Source organism: Uranotaenia lowii, chromosome 2, assembly GCF_029784155.1.
Source record: "Uranotaenia lowii strain MFRU-FL chromosome 2, ASM2978415v1, whole genome shotgun sequence".
In the NCBI taxonomy this organism is placed as follows: Eukaryota; Metazoa; Arthropoda; class Insecta; order Diptera; family Culicidae; genus Uranotaenia; species Uranotaenia lowii.
This window is the reverse complement of record NC_073692.1, coordinates 64,989,974-65,007,458: the sequence shown is the minus strand read 5'-3', so window position 1 is coordinate 65,007,458 and position 17,485 is coordinate 64,989,974. Positions and strand designations below refer to the sequence as shown.

At 31.5% G+C, this 17,485-nt stretch overlaps 1 protein-coding gene across 1 annotated transcript; it reads left to right on the top strand.

Moving 5' to 3' along the window:
* Positions 1–6,849: 6,849 nt before the first annotated feature.
* LOC129747620 (uncharacterized) lies at positions 6,850–15,566 on the top strand. Its single transcript, XM_055741910.1, has 5 exons — positions 6,850–7,043; positions 14,041–14,159; positions 14,253–14,391; positions 14,510–15,058; positions 15,129–15,566. The coding sequence occupies exons 1-5, from the start codon at positions 6,947–6,949 to the stop codon at positions 15,230–15,232; spliced, it is 1,008 nt and encodes a 335-aa protein (XP_055597885.1). The 5' UTR covers positions 6,850–6,946; the 3' UTR covers positions 15,233–15,566.
* Positions 15,567–17,485: the final 1,919 nt, after the last annotated feature.

Below are 17,485 nucleotides of genomic sequence, written 5' to 3'. Positions count from 1 at the left end.
CTCTTAACCGTCCTGCAACCGTACAAAAATGACAAAAATGACAAAATGACAAAAATGACAAAAATGACAAAAATGACAAAAATGACAAAAATGACAAAAATGACAAAAATGACAAAAATGACAAAAATGACAAAAATGACAAAAATGACAAAATGACAAAAATACAAAAATGACAAAAATGACAAAAATGACAAAAATGACAAAAATGACAAAAATGACAAAAATGACAAAAATGACAAAAATGACAAAAATGACAAAAATGACAAAATGACAAAAATGACAAAAATGACAAAAATGACAAAAATGACAAAAATGACAAAAATGACAAAAATGACAAAAATGACAAAAATGACAAAAATGACAAAAATGACAAAAATGACAAAAATGACAAAAATGACAAAAATGACAAAAATGACAAAAATGACAAAAATGACAAAAATGACAAAAATGACAAAAATGACAAAAATGACAAAAATGACAAAAATGACAAAAATGACAAAATGACAAAAATGACAAAGATGACAAAAATGACAAAAATGACAAAATGACAAAATGACAAAAATGACAAAATGACAAAAATGACAAAATGACAAAAATGACAAAAATGACAAAAATGGACAAAAATGACAAAATGAAAATGACAAAAATGACAAAAATGACAAAAATGACAAAAATGACAAAATGACAAAAATGACAAAAATGACAAAAATGACAAAAATGACAAAAATGAAAAAATGACAAAAATGACAAAAATGACAAAAATGACAAAATGAACAAAATGACAAAAATGACAAAAAATGACAAAATGACAAAAATGACAAAAATGACAAAAATGACAAAAATGACAATAAAAATGACAAAAATGACAAAATGACAAAATGACAAAAATGACAAAAATGACAAATGACAAAATGACAAAAATGACAAAAATGACAAAAATGACAAAAATGACAAAAATGACAAAAATGACAAAAATGACAAAAATGACAAAAATGAACAAAATGACAAAAATGACAAAAAAGACAAAAATGACAAAAATGACAAAAATGACAAAAATGACAAAAATGACAAAAATGACAAAAATGACAAAAAGACAAAAATGACAAAAATGACAAAAATGACAAAAATGACAAAAATGACAAAAATGACAAAAATGACAAAAATGACAAAAATGACAAAAATGACAAAAATGACAAAAATGACAAAAATGACAAAAATGACAAAAATGACAAAATGACAAAAATGACAAAAATGACAAAAATGACAAAAATGACAAAAATGACAAAAATGACAAAAATGACAAAAATGACAAAAATGACAAAAATGACAAAAATGACAAAAATGACAAAATGACAAAAATGACAAAAATGACAAAAATGACAAAAATGACAAAAATGACAAAATGACAAAAATGACAAAAATGACAAAAATGACAAAAATGACAAAAATGACAAAAATGACAAAAATGACAAAAATGACAAAAATGACAAAAATGACAAAAATGACAAAAGACAAAATGACAAAATGACAAAATGACAAAAATGACAAAAATGACAAAAATGACAAAATGACAAAAATGACAAAAATGACAAAAATGACAAAAATGACAAAATGACAAAATGACAAAATGACAAAAATGACAAAAATGACAAAAATGACAAAAATGACAAAATGACAAAAATGACAAAAATGACAAAAATGACAAAAATGACAAAAATGACAAAAATGACAAAAATGACAAAAATGACAAAAATGACAAAAATGACAAAAATGACAAAAATGACAAAAATGACAAAATGACAAAAATGACAAAAATGACAAAATGACAAAAATGACAAAAATGACAAAAATGACAAAAATGACAAAAATGACAAAAATGACAAAAATGACAAAAATGACAAAAATGACAAAATGACAAAAATGACAAAAAGACAAAAATGACAAAAAATGACAAAATGACAAAAATGACAAAAATGACAAAAATGACAAAAATGACAAAAATGACAAAAATGACAAAAATGACAAAAATGACAAAAATGACAAAAATGACAAAATGACAAAAATGACAAAATGACAAAAATGACAAAAATGACAAAAAATGACAAAAATGAAAAAATGAACAAAAATGATAAAAATGACAAAAATGACAAAAATGACAAAAATGACAAAAATGACAAAAATGACAAAAATGACAAAAATGACAAAATGACAAAAATGACAATAATGAAAAAATGACAAAAATGACAAAAATGACAAAAATGACAAAAATGACAAAAATGACAAAAATGACAAAAATGACAAAAATGCAAAAATGACAAAAATGACAAAAATGACAAAAATGACAAAAATGACAAAATGACAAAAAATGACAAAAATGACAAAAATGACAAAAAAATGACAAAAATGACAAAAATAACAAATTTGTTCATTTCTCAATTTTGTCAATTTTGTCAATTTTGTCAACTTTGTCAATTTTGTCAACTTTGTCAATTTTGTCAACTTTGTCAATTTTGTCAATTTTGTCAATTTTGTCAATTTTGTCAATTTTGTCAATTTTGTCAATTTTGTCAATTTTGTCAATTTTGTCAATTTTGTCAATTTTGTCAATTTTGTCAATTTTGTCAATTTTGTCAATTTTGTCAATTTTGTCAATTTTGTCAATTTTGTCATTATTTTTTATTTTACATAGTATTCCGTCTCACGACATAACTTGACGAACATAATTCCTAAAATTAACTCGGTTCATAGCAACCGTTCTCCAATTTCTCGGGCACCCCACGTTCGCCAGATCACGCTCCACTTGGTCTAACCACCTCGCTCGTTGCGCTCCCCGTCGTCTTGTTCCTACCGGATTCGTAGCGAACACCTGTTTTGCAGGACAGTCGTCCGGCATTCTCGCAACATGTCCCGCCCAGCGTATCCGGCCAGCCTTCACCACCTTCTGGATACTGGGTTCGCCGTAGAGTCGCGCGAGCTCGTGGTTCATCCTTCGCCTCCACACTCCGTTCTCCTGTACGCCGCCAAAGATGGTTCTTAACACTCGTCGCTCGAATACTCCGAGTGTACGCAGGTCCTCCTCGAGCAATATCCATGTCTCGTGCCCGTAGAGTGTCTCGTGCCCGTAGAGAACAACCGGTCTAATAAGCGTCATATACAGGTTACACTTCGTGCGAGGGCTAAGTCTTCTCGACCGCAGTTGCTTGTGGAGTCCATAGTAGGCACGACTTCCGCTGATAATTCGCCTCCGGATCTCACGGCTGGTGTCATTGTCTGCGTCAATTTTGTCAATTTTGTCAATTTTGTCAATTTTGTCAATTTTGTCAATTTTGTCAATTTTGTCAATTTTGTCAATTTTGTCAATTTTGTCAATTTTGTCAATTTTGTCAATTTTGTCAATTTTGTCAATTTTGTCAATTTTGTAAATTTTGTCAATTTTGTCAATTTTGTCAATTTTGTCAATTTTGTCAATTTTGTCAATTTTGTCAATTTTGTCAATTTTGTCAATTTTGTCAATTTTGTCAATTTTGTCAATTTTGTCAATTTTGTCAATTTTGTCAATTTTGTCAATTTTGTCAATTTTGTCAATTTTGTCAATTTTGTCAATTTTGTCAATTTTGTCAATTTTGTCAATTTTGTCAATTTTGTCAATTTTGTCAATTTTGTCAATTTTGTCAATTTTGTCAATTTTGTCAATTTTGTCAATTTTGTCAATTTTGTCAATTTTGTCAATTTTGTCAATTTTGTCAATTTTGTCAATTTTGTCAATTTTGTCAATTTTGTCAATTTTGTCAATTTTGTCAATTTTGTCAATTTTGTCAATTTTGTCAATTTTGTCAATTTTGTCAATTTTGTCAATTTTGTCAATTTTGTCAATTTTGTCAATTTTGTCAATTTTGTCAATTTTGTCAATTTTGTCAATTTTGTCAATTTTGTCAATTTTGTCAATTTTGTCAATTTTGTCAATTTTGTCAATTTTGTCAATTTTCTCAATTTTGTCAATTTTGTCAATTTTGTCAATTTTGTCAATTTTGTCAATTTTGTCAATTTTGTCAATTTTCTCAATTTTGTCAATTTTGTCAATTTTGTCAATTTTGTCAATTTTGTCAATTTTGTCAATTTTGTCAATTTTTCAATTTTGTCAATTTTGTCAATTTTGTCAATTTTGTCAATTTTGTCAATTTTGTCAATTTCGTCAATTTTGTCATTTTTGCCATTTTTGTCATTTTTGTCATTTTTGTCATTTTTGTCAATTTCGTCAATTTTGTCATTTTTGCCATTTTTGTCATTTTTGTCATTTTTGTCATTTTTGTCATTTTTGTCATTTTTGTCATTTTTGTCATTTTTGTCATTTTTGTCATTTTTGTCATTTTTGTCATTTTTGTCATTTTTGTCATTTTTGTCATTTTTGTCATTTTTGTCATTTTTGTCATTTTTGTCATTTTTGTCATTTTTGTCATTTTTGTCATTTTTGTCATTTTTGTCATTTTTGTCATTTTTGTCATTTTTGTCATTTTTGTCATTTTTGTCATTTTTGTCATTTTTGTCATTTTTGTCATTTTTGTCATTTTTGTCATTTTTGTCATTTTTGTCATTTTTGTCATTTTTGTCATTTTTGTCATTTTTGTCATTTTTGTCATTTTTGTCATTTTTGTCATTTTTGTCATTTTTGTCATTTTTGTCATTTTTGTCATTTTTGTCATTTTTGTCATTTTTGTCATTTTTGTCATTTTTGTCATTTTTGTCATTTTTGTCATTTTTGTCATTTTTGTCATTTTTGTCATTTTTGTCATTTTTGTCATTTTTGTCATTTTTGTTATTTTTGTCATTTTTGTCATTTTTGTCATTTTTGTCATTTTTGTCATTTTTGTCATTTTTGTCATTTTTGTCATTTTTGTCATTTTTGTCATTTTTGTCATTTTTGTCATTTTTGTCATTTTTGTCATTTTTGTCATTTTTGTCATTTTTGTCATTTTTGTCATTTTTGTCATTTTTGTCATTTTTGTCATTTTTGTCATTTTTGTCATTTTTGTCATTTTTGTCATTTTTGTCATTTTTGTCATTTTTGTCATTTTTGTCATTTTTGTCATTTTTGTCATTTTTGTCATTTTTGTCATTTTTGTCATTTTTGTCATTTTTGTCATTTTTGTCATTTTTGTCATTTTTGTCATTTTTGTCATTTTTGTCATTTTTGTCATTTTTGTCATTTTTGTCATTTTTGTCATTTTTGTCATTTTTGTCATTTTTGTCATTTTTTTCATTTTTGTCATTTTTGTCATTTTTGTCATTTATTTCAATTTTTTGAAAAAAATTCAGTTTGACAATTTGGTTAGTCAATGTTGTCAATTTTGTGAATGTTGTCGGTTAAATCTTTTATGAAAATTTTGTCAATTTGGTCAATTCAAGTTTATTTTATAATCTTGATCATATCTGCTTTTTTAGTAATTTTTTCGAATTTCGGTTTCAGTTTTGCAAATTTTTTTTTAATATTCGCAAATCTGTCAAGTCAAGTCAAGTCCAGTAGTATTTATATTGGAATAAAAATATCCTTAAATCCATTGTAAATTCTTGCATCTTCTTGGCTATCTTTTTCATAAAGTGTCTTTTGAAGTGAAGTGTGCCAGTAAAGCTATTAGTAATGATATGTAGGTATTACATAGTTTTTATAAAATTATATGCTTAGAGATCATTCAATATTTGCACCCCGAACCATTCCAAACCATTCATGACGATTTCAACGTAGAAAAAAATATAAAAACATCATACTTTCTTCTGGTATCCAATAAGTTAGAAAATCTTCTGTAATAGTAATGATCTCATATTCTCAAACTCTGCACAACGTCATTCTGCCGTGCAACATCCGCTGGTCAGAAGCCATCCATTGAAGACAACAAAAAAACTCACGACTTCGTTTCATGCCTCTGGGTTTATTTTCTTCTTCCTTTCTCCACGAGCCAACCAGACGTCTTCGTCGCTGAGGAGAAATCAACTGTCATATCAAAACATCGATATCGCAATATGACATCTTGTTTCGGTTTTCTATCTATCAGCCCTATCGCTTTCGTTGCTCATTTCATCAATCGTGACTGGCAGCAGCACGTCATCAATCAGAGGGTGGGGGCGTTTGCTCTATCTAGTGAAAGGAAATGAAGTCACGGACTACATAAGGTTCTTCATTAGGTTTTTTTTCTAACTTAGATAGTGATCCTATGTGGTAATGGAAAGTTTTCGGTTAAAATGCCTTGAATTTAAACTCGTTGACTAGATTATGATTTTCGGTTATTTCTTCTACTAACCTGATCTGGACCGACGTATTTCTTAAAATATTTGAATTATTGGATGAGTCCAGCTCATCCAGAAGCGGCCATCAAACAAATCTCATGGATTGACGATAACCCTCTTTAAGATCAGAAATTGCGCAAACGAATCCAGATCAATTCTTGAGTTCGTTGACCGATCCTTCTGTTTGCTAACCTTTCAGCTAGAATCAATACCGGTAGAACTGAAGCAGCGAAATTTGAATACTAATTAAACAAACATTCTAAGCTTCTTTCACCTGCTGCCAGCAGAGCAGCCGTCAGTATCGGAAGGGGGCCAAACATTTCGAAAGATTTGATGACACTTCTGTCGGCACCACCTGGGCTGATAAAATTTTCCCCTGGAGGTCTGCTCATTTGAGCGCTTGAAACTATAGAGAAGACCACCCGAAGAAGATAAAATCGCCTATCGATAGTCCACCGGAAAGTGAGGGAGTAAGAATGTCTACGATAAATGTTGTGCCAAATACCAGACAAAGGTATAAAAGAAGTTACTTGGAAACATAGACGGTTCAGTAACATTTTATTCTTTCAATTGATCGAAATCGAACCGCAACACAAGACGCGTTGGAAAACGTTAAATTTTTTACGGTCGCCATTGGATTTATCTTGGGTTCGAGTTGGGAGGCACGATGGAGAAGTCACTGAGGGGTCTGGCAATGATGGTTCTTCTGATGGTTGCAACTGGAAGCGATTTTCGTGGTGCGGGAGTTGCTGCTCAATTTACAGGTAGCACGTGATTTTCGGTTTTACTGTTCGATATCAGTGGGAAATTTGAAATGTGAAACAGTGAGATATTTGATTGATAAAAGCTGTAATTAAGTTGTGCTGCAAGAGGAAAATGGTGTTCGGCAACGAGATAATGTGCAATGCATTGGTGATATCTTAAAAGGCTTGAAAAAAGTTGAAGAAAAAAAACAAAGTTTGATGTTAACTGCCATCAAACCAAATATTTTCGATCACGTAGCAAAGCTTGTGATTTTTTATGAAAAAAATGGATTGATGCAGGAAAGTGATTTAAAAAATTATTCATGTACTGATGAAATCCAGGACTGTACCAAAATTTTAACCAAAAAAAGGTACTTTTCTCATGCATCTTGTGAAGAAATCGGATCGAAGATTTAAATCGGCGAAATAGTTTTTCAGTCCCTTTTATAAAAAAAATAAGGAATCGTGTATCATTGGCATATTCCGAAACTTTATCGAGCAAAAAATTCAACCAACATCATTATCAACTTAATTTTTACGCTCCAGCATAATTTTCTGATTAATTGTTGATCATACTCAGGCAACTAAAAGCATCATATCAACTGAATTTCGTGCATTCAAGTTTCACTGTTTAATGCACTCTCCACAGACTTCATAGGGAATTGCTTTTGATTTGGAAAGGGCTGCCAGAAAAGAGAGAAAAATCTTTGTCATATTTGTTCTTTCCAATTTGTTATTTTCAATAATTTGAGAAATCTACACATAGAGGAAACTCAGCCTCTTATCCTTTCTCGTGTGTAAACATAATTTTAGCAAGAGATTTAACAAGTTAATTTCGGCTCAATTTGAAAATGATTTGCCTCAAACATATATCTTATTCTGAACAAAAATTATTCATTATTTTTCGTTCATTTTCTATACATGTAATTTTCTTCCAATTTTAAATTCATTCAAATTTTAAATTGTTCTTTTAAAAAAAAACGAACGCTAACGCCGTTTACTAAATAAGTAATTTAAAAAAAAATATAGTTTTTAAATTAAAAGTGGTTGGATATAAATACACAACAGGATATTCTTTAATAGCAATTTTGTGATATGGCAATTTTTTAAATGATGATTCCATCAGCTATTTTCTCCAATTTGTCAATTTTCGTTTCTTTAGGAGAACTACGAACCTTAATTTTTCTTTATCAAAAATATTTTGAAATGATTCAACAATATTTGAATTTTTCAAGCAGACTATACAATTAATCATGCAGAAATCAACAATTTCATTACTTTTAGCTCAAAATTTAGGTAGCTCTTGATGCTTTCCAATTAAAAAAAAACTTCATTTATCGGAAAGCTCTTCATAGCGGTCAAGCTGAATTTGCTTTTTAACACCCCAATTTTTAGTTAAAACATATATTACGTGAAATTCACTTGAAAATTTCGTTTTATATCTTTATGTTCGTCATAGCTTAATAGGCCAGTGTAGGCAAAAATAGCAAGTACATTTCAGTGCAGAAATTAATTCTTTTATTCAGGAAAGTCACAAAACCCCTATTTCAAACTTTTCACTGAATACAATAAAGGAGTTCAAGTTTCAAGTTTTAAATTTCAGGTGCCTTTTAGATTTCTTTTTAAGTAGTTTTCGTACAGTTTGACACTCAAAATTATTCACAGTTCCCTCTCTATTTTGGCGCTGATTGATTTCGGCACGGTTCAATTTTGGCAAACGAACGCGTGTCAAAATCTAACGATTTTCTGGAACAGGAGTTTCAATGTTTCTCCGCATTCACCGAACCAAAACCTCCGTAAATTTCAATGGACAAAATGAGAGGATTTTTTTTAATATTATAGAGGGAAAGTGAAATCTTTCAAAACATTTTTTTCCTGTTTATTCATATTTTGACATCATAACAACTTCAAAGTATAGATAAAGGATATTGCGCTTTGCTATGTTGTTTATCTTTAATCTTCCATACGGTGAAGTGTTGTTGAGAACGTCTTTTTCAAATTTTGTAGATCAATAGGAGTTGAAAAATTATGATTGTTCGTAGAATTTGGCAAAATACATTTTTTGCCGATTTTTGACATATCACCAAAAATAGAGGGTATAAAACAAAATTTATACATTTTTGGTCTATCGGTCTAATTTATACATTTGGTCAAAACCAGTCAATGATGACCGAAAAAAAACGCAAACTAACACAAAATTCAAGATTTTATGATGTTTTTTTCTTATTATTAAAAATTTTTATTCCAGACTTTTCTTAAACTTAGTGTACATTCAAGTCTCAACTAATCTAAAAATTCAAAAATATAAGATACAGCTCAAGCACTTTTTACATTTTAAACATTTTCAAACATTTTTTTTTTAATTTGAGGTTATTTTTTTTCAGCAGCTTTATTGTAAGCTAAGATATCGAACGTTGTTACTATTTTACTTTTTTCTGTGACTTTTATATACACAATTTACAGTCATCAGCATCATTTTGAAAACTCCTAGATTTTCTGGCATCAGGAATAGACGTTTTAAACTTTAATTCTACTATTTTCAGAAGATTCAATATTTACCCTCATTAACCCTCATTCATCCTAGACATTTTTACTCGTTACATTTCCTGGAGTGTCAATTTTACACTCCAGACTAACATCAACCGATTTGTTCAAAATTTATAGCTGTAGAAATCTCGTAGTGTAGTAACTCAAAAATGATGTTCAGACTTAATTAATATACAACACTTCAGTTTTTCGTCATTTAAAGTCTAAGAGAAAAATATCAGAAGAAACATGCTTCGAAAAAAAAAATTCTGTAGATTTCTTAAATATTTCACTGAGTGTCCCAGAAAACTGAAGGCTGAAGCAATATTTTGCCCTAGAATTTTTTTAAGATCATGACCTCAAATAATGTAGAAACGTGATGAAGCACCGTACTTTTCAATCAATAAACCGTTAAATTATTTTCAGTCACAGTAATAAATTTTGAAGAATTTGTTGAAAAGTTGACATGATTTGACATATTTTGGCATCTTTAGACTATAGCGACTTTACCGTATATTGCACATCCGTGTACACAAAAGTCATACATATTTGCTCAGTCTCCTTTCCAGATATTTACACAACCTTAATTGGAAAAATGGGTCAGATTTAGCAAGAAAATGATTGCAACCATGATATAAGTATAAGATTTTGATCGTCTGAAAACTTTGAACCGAAAGTGAAAAACGACAAATGATGTTAAAACAATAAGAAGAATGGAAATAGACCGTTTTGCAATACTCATAGTCTAGATTTCCGATTCATTACAAATTATCCTCATGAATATTTAAGCTAACCTAACCTGAGAATGTGATGAAAGAGTTGATGGAAAATCTTTCTCAATTTTGTAATTTTTTTACAGCAAGAAGCAGCCAGTTTTTTGAGTTGATTTAACTTGTTGATAAACTTACTGCACTTTTTTTCGACTATAGAGCATGGAACTGAACCATTATTGGTTTAACCGGTTTCAGCATGAATTAGCTTAGCTTAGCTTGATTGACTACTCACATCCACCTTGAATCATTGAACCCGAAATGCATCTTAAAATGTCTTGATAAAGAATTTAAAAATATTCTAATATACTTGGTGATTGATTTCTAAATTTGGTTTAAATACAAGTCAATACATTTAGGATTCCAAGATCGCAGGCGTGGCTCAGTAGAACGAGTTCCACATCGCCAATGGTTGCTACTCCGTGATTGACCGAGGCCATCAATTTTGTTCAGAGGTCAAATGAACGGAACCTGGGATTGGCTACACATTCACAACGCACAAAACTGATGCTCTCTCTTTGAACATCAATAACGGCGCCGGCCACGTCCTAGTAGTCAATAGATAGGTTAGAAAAAATTAGAAAGGGATGAAAGAACAACTTTGAGCTTAAGGACCGAGGTCACCTCTGCATCCTTGCAAAAAAAAATTTGGTTGGGAATGTGGGGGAAAGGAAATTATAAGGAAACACTTTTGACTAGTGTTCAGCAGTGGCTATCAGCAATTTTTTCTCCTGAAATATATTCTTATTTATTAAAACATTTGAGCGAAATAAGAAACAACAATTAAGAATGGTGTTTATGACTAAAACACATTCGAAGTCAATCGTATATACTTGATTTCCATCTTTATCTGTATCTATAATAATTGTTGCTCACATAATTCAAAGTTCAAAATGATATTCGATCTGATGTTCTAAATCATATTTATGTAGGAATTTAAAAACGTATGAAAGGTGTAAAAGTTCAAATCTTTTGGAGAAAAAATCAGAAAGATATTGGAAATAAAAAAAAATAGTGAACCATTAGAGCAATCTAGCCCAAATAGAACGTTTCATCTTTAATTAGAAAAAGAAATGAAGAGAATGGTATCACATATAAAAACTAAGTTATTTTTTTTAGGAATTTAGATTGAAAGATTCATGTAATGACTTCCACCATTTGATAAGAAACATTAGGAATTAACTTGTGTCTTGTTTATGATTTAATCATAATATATATGAATAACGATCGCTTCAAAGTTTTGGACATTTGAATAAAGAAAAATTAATGGGAAATCAAGAAATTCTTAGCAAACTTTTGAATAAGTTAATCCAAGTTTAGGTTTGATACAAGAATAAAATTTATTTTTAAACCAAAAAAAAGGATCAATTTTGCAATAGAACTGATTAAATTTATATTTTGAATTTGTGAAATAACGATTGGTTTGAAAACATTTAAATTGTTCTATAAAAATTTCAAAATGTTTTTAACGACATTATTAATGTGGCACGAATATTTGTGAATAATTTTTCACATTGACAGCATTGTATTATTTAGGTAAAATTTACATGTTTTGATCAAATTATTACAAAAAAAAAAGAATACTTAGCTTAAACGTTTTCCGGATGGAAAACATCAATGAATGATTCCGAAGGTTTCATCCCCGATTAGCATGAATGGCCGACAGCATTCCAGGAAGACAGGATAAATCATCTTTTGACATAAGGGTTTGAGACCTTTTGAAAAAATTTCCGTCTTGTAGGGCTGATACCGGAAAACCTTCGGATTTGACTTGAAATTAACTTCACAAAAATTTAAAAAGGTTGAAACTTGGATTTGAACGGTCTCGAAAATTTTCTTTAAAAGTAAAACACGTCCGTCATCGACGGCCACAGCCTACCAAGTCCTCTTTAACCGGTTTCAGCATGAATTTTACAATAAGTTAAAAAAAATTTGGCGGAAATACCTTTTTCCCTTAAAGAAGTTTATATATAGATAAACGAAATGAAAATCAATTATTTTAAAATTTTAATAGTTTAAAAATATGAATAGTCAATTTTCCATAATACTGAATCAACATGATAAAACCCGGAAAAATACCATAAACAAACATATGATTGATTCCACCAGCCGTTTTTTGGAAAACCGGCTAAGTTCTAGAGTAGATTACACCAGATCTCGACGTTTCATGCGTGTTTAAGTCATTTGGCATCAAACTTTCGATTTTCTTGATTTCCTTTGATCTTCCATTTAATGATTTTCTAGAGTCAAAAATCGAAACTATGAGCGCTTTGAGGCACCCCAAAATCAAGTCCGATTGAGCTGAATTTTTTTTTCAGGTCAGTGTTTTGGGCCTTCAAAATGTACATGGTCGGTTTGCAAAATTCGACCATGAAGTTTTTCCCATACATCGATTGCAATCCTAATCTATAATTTTATTTAAATTTCTGCTTGTTTCTGTTTTTGATGAAAATTTCCTCATAGGGTTTTTAGGGATGGGCAATTAATTTCAGGTATGGAATTTTGGGCCATGAGAACTTTTCACTGTTTTTGTAATATTAAAGTCGTGAATCATTAGAGTAAGATAAACAAAAATTTGATATGTGATGATTATGCTTCTAAATAAAATTCTACCCGCTCATTTTCAACATCTTTCATTTCATCTAACCTTCTTTCCACCTATATAAAAATTTAATAATCTTTAGATGTCCCTTCTAAAAAGGACATCACTTTTCACCGCTAATGCCGACAAATTAAAGTAATTGATATCTAAATTTGTTTTCAAGATCATTTCAAAATTTACAGACATGGCGGACTTTCTATCATATCCGATTTTAACTGACTTCAGACGACATTTTATCGAGGGTTTGCAATAAAGAGACTTATTTGCATTTGAAATGGTAACGATCTTTTTTTTTACGACACTTTACCATCCTTCTGGCATTCGTGTCTGCAAATGGTGTTGATCAAAATTCCTCATCTGCTTTACAAATTGCAATAATCTGCAACAATTTGTAAATATTCTCTCTCCCTCCGAGCATTGGTTTCTCTCATTTTATCTAAAGCTTTCTAATTTTCCCGCACAAATTGCTACAACGTGCCACAAATTACCACAATTTCAATCATTGGCTGCACAACTTGTGTGGTCATTGAAGTTTCTTCTTCCTTTATATCAGTTCTTCACATTTTACACAATTGTTTTACTATTGCAATTGCGATTCGCAACACCATTGTAAACGACTTAAGCTATCATTTCCGTACTATTTCATATTTGCTGGGCAATTTTTAATTTGCAGTTAAAGGACAAAAAAAAGGCGTCTTTAAACAGTATTGAATTTTTTACGTAATATTGTTAAGAAAATAAATCGGATTCACTTTGCAAACGCACACTCACGTTTACATATAAATTATACAAAGCAAACCGGAATTCGAACGGGATCAGCTAGTATTAAAATAAAAATTTGATAAGTTCTGTGGTATAGAAATGTTGCATTAATCCCTGCTGTTGCATGATGCTCCGTTTTACGGTTATAATAACATTATATTTTGAAGTCCAGTTTTTTAAACTGAAAACTTTTAAAACAATTGTGCGTCATTCGATTCCAAATATGAATTATTAATTAATGGTTCAAATAGTTTCCATAAATATCTCATATCGATCAAAAATTGAACGAATATATTTAAAATCAACCACCTTAACGAGCACTCGAGGCAATCAAACTAAAATTAAATTTTAATTCTAGGGCCAACGCTAGCCTGTGGTGGAACGTCGCTGCTCAAAACCACTACTCTCATCACTCCGGCCCTAGTGAGCACCAACTGTGTTTACAAGATCCGTGCCATCAACCTACGCGTGTGCCAGGTAATGCCTCTAACAAGCCTCAAATGGCAACCATACATAGCCTCAAATGTGCATCTCTAAGCTGGGTTTCATTTTTCATTTCCCCAAAAATAGCTCCGGTTGGACTTCAACTCGTTCAATCTCATCGGCCCATCGATAACGCCAAGCGTGCCGTATCCTCACTGTAGTAGCGATGTCCTATCGGTGGAGAATCTGGATTTTACACTCTGCGGCGAAAATAGTGGACAGCATCGTGAGTATTTTTTTTAATGTTTGATGATTGGATAGAATAATATAAATTTAATTTCATTAGTTGAAATTTTCGGAGAAAAACTGTTATTTAAAAATTGATTTCGATTTTTTTTTAACAGTGTACGTTCCATTTACGCCCTCGGTAACGGACCTTACGTTCACCATCGAGTTCAAGTTGGCACCTTCGGCCGCACGTCAGAGTACACCGTACTGGAACATCCGCGTGCAGCAGCTGGAATGTCCGGTGGGGGCGTCATTTGCCTCGAAGGCAGCGTTCCGTGCCGAGTTGCCTCCCCTGGTCAAGACCTTCCACAATGATCTGGGTGTGTTGGCACCGACCGGTTGTCTTCAGTATCACACCGCCAGCAATGGAATCATCAAATCGTTCAACTTCGATAACGGCGGTCCGTATCCGGCCAATCTGAATTACGCCATCTGCTTCCGGCGGGGTCGGGAAAGTGAAGGGCTTCGATTGCATGCCTCGGTGTTCGATTTGGGCTTTGGTTCCGCTGATGGCTACGATGGGGCCTGTTTCGCGAATATTGCCACCCCCGGCCGATCGGAAGATTATCTGTACATCCCAAATGCGGTGGCTGGAAACGACCCACAGCAGCTGGTTCGGGCAACGCGATTCTGCAGCAAAAGTATCCACCAGAAAACTGTTGAAGGTAGGTGCTGTCGACAAAATTTCTGTCAGCTCAACCCCCAAATGCTAATCAATCGATTAACCACTTGCAGCAACCCCTCCAGGACCTTATGTGTTACAATTCAACAGTGACAGCATTTATGGTGCCAATGGAGCAACCGAAACTGGATTCCAAATTACCTACGAAATTATCTGAGTCCCAGAGAAAAAAAACAATCCCCCCCAAAAGCCCCAAAAAGTTTGAATCAATCGATACCTCTGTCAACTGTTCTTGGATTAAGATGTTTTCATGTATAAACGACTCGACGCGCCCCCTCTTTGAGTGGTGCCTTTGCAATACACAATGAATTTATTTTCAACGTTCGTCTCATAAACTGTGTACCTGTTCTGAGTCAGTCCCCCGAGAGTGATACTGGCAGTGGACGACGACACACTCTTGCTCATTCGAATAAAATACTTAGATAAATTAACGCTACTCCGATAGATTTAGTTAGCTGTAATAATTTATTTAAACTTAACAAAATATATACAAATACAACCGAGTCTTGACTGCTGCTAACCAATTCCGATGAATGTTGATATGCTAGAGCGATAACTGATTGAAGTCGAACTGAGATGTGAGAACCAAAAAAAATAGACTTCCATAGAAAAATGATTCAGAAAGTTTTCAGTAAAACATAGATTGTGTTTAAATACTTTCTTAGAGTTTGGGTAAGTATGCAGCTTCGGTGTGTTCTCATTTGCACTTCTGATTTTTCACAAAAGAGACAAAAATATCTACAGTTGTGTTCAAAAAAGAATGAAATCGCGTGAAGCAGTGCACTCACTTCCAACTTTGCCCAAATGTCATTTTTGTCTGGATTGATGTCCCATTTTCGATCGCGTGAATCGATTTTTATGAAACTCTGCTAAGTACTAGATCAAAGATTTTTACATCTTTTGGCTCAATTTCTAGTATTTTCCAAAATACAGCAAATTTTGTGAAGAAATCTCAAACTTCCCTTTTTCACGGGCATAGCAGTATTTTTCAGTCATAGTAAAGCAAATTTTGTGAAGTGTTAGTTGGATAGTTGAACTAGCCTTTGTGAAAATTTCAAGAAAAAATATTAACCCAGACAGAAATGGCAGCTGGTCAAAGTTGGAAGCGAGTGCGTCGCTTCACGCGATTTCATTCTTTTTTGAAAGTAACTGTACATTCAAAAAACTATTCAAATTAATACTATGTGAAAATGCTCATAGAGTTTTGCCCCCCTGAAAATCATGTGAAATCTATGTGAATTTTAGGTAGTAAACAGGGCTACCGTAGAAAAAAAAATATTCATGTTACAGTAGTTTTTCGATTTTATCACGGTCAAAAAAATTTCACCGTGAATATGGCGAAACCGTGAATTTGACGAAACTAAAAATTAAAGTGAAAAAAAGGATTTTTATTGTCTTTAATCAATAATTTACAAGGTTTTAGTGGTGGAAACGTTTTGTATAAATAAATTTTGATCATAAGATGTAATTATACATACATATAATAATTATCAAAGATAACTAAACACAAAGGATCGATTTCAGTTCAAAATATTCATCTCTATAGCAATTTTTTCTCTTGAATTAAAACCATGTTGAATATCAATTTGATAGTCTTCTTCTAATTAAAGTGAATTATTTAGTTTTTATGGAAATTCAACAGTCTTTATCTGTTATCTATGTCAATTTTGAAAAAGAGTTCAAAGGAAAATGCATCAAAAAAAAAAAATTTTCAGCAAATTCAAATTTCAATATTTTAAACTTTACCTCTTTGATTAACAAAAAAGTTTACCTTTTCGAAATATATTTTGAAATTTGCTCAACTAATACTTTTGAATTGTGTTTCTAGAAATTTGCTTTATGGGCAGATAATCCTTTGTTTTTCATATGTAGAAAAACAGAAATCTTAGTCCTTTTTTACACATTTTGAGGAAAAGCTAGCAGTATTTCATTTTGATCTTCCAAAATTATTCATTCAGACAATACACAAGGACGTCCAATCAAGATTGCGCAGATTAAAAAAAGAACTCAGAGACAATTATCTCTTTTAAAAAAATGCTTCAATTCACCCACATCTTTGAATTGAATTCGCATAGCCAAAAAAGTTTACTTTTTAAGAGCGGCTAACCAAGCACAAATAATAACACTAGCATTGACGTGACGTGAAAATACTTATGAACATTAATTCAAATGTTTTTAAAATCCAAATGACGATTTTAAACACTATACAGCTTGTCGTAGTCCCAATTCAGGACTAAACAATTAAATCATTTCAAAATGACTCCGCCGGCGCGAATCAAAACAAACGAACACGGGCCAGCCAGATGCCCAGCACATTACGTTTGCTTTACAAGCGTTTTCCTAGGGATGTAAAACATTGTCAGTTTTTAAACCTATGAACGAGCAGATCAGCTTTTCAAGTCATCCGTCT

Coding starts and splice junctions, on each gene's coding strand:
- LOC129747620 (XM_055741910.1), top strand. CDS start 6,947: ATGGAGAAGTCACTGAGGGGTCTGGCAATGATGGTTCTTCTGATGGTT. Junction 7,044..14,040: donor AGTTGCTGCTCAATTTACAG/GTAGCACGTGAT, acceptor TTTTAATTCTAG/GGCCAACGCTAGCCTGTGGT. Junction 14,160..14,252: donor TCAACCTACGCGTGTGCCAG/GTAATGCCTCTA, acceptor CCCCAAAAATAG/CTCCGGTTGGACTTCAACTC.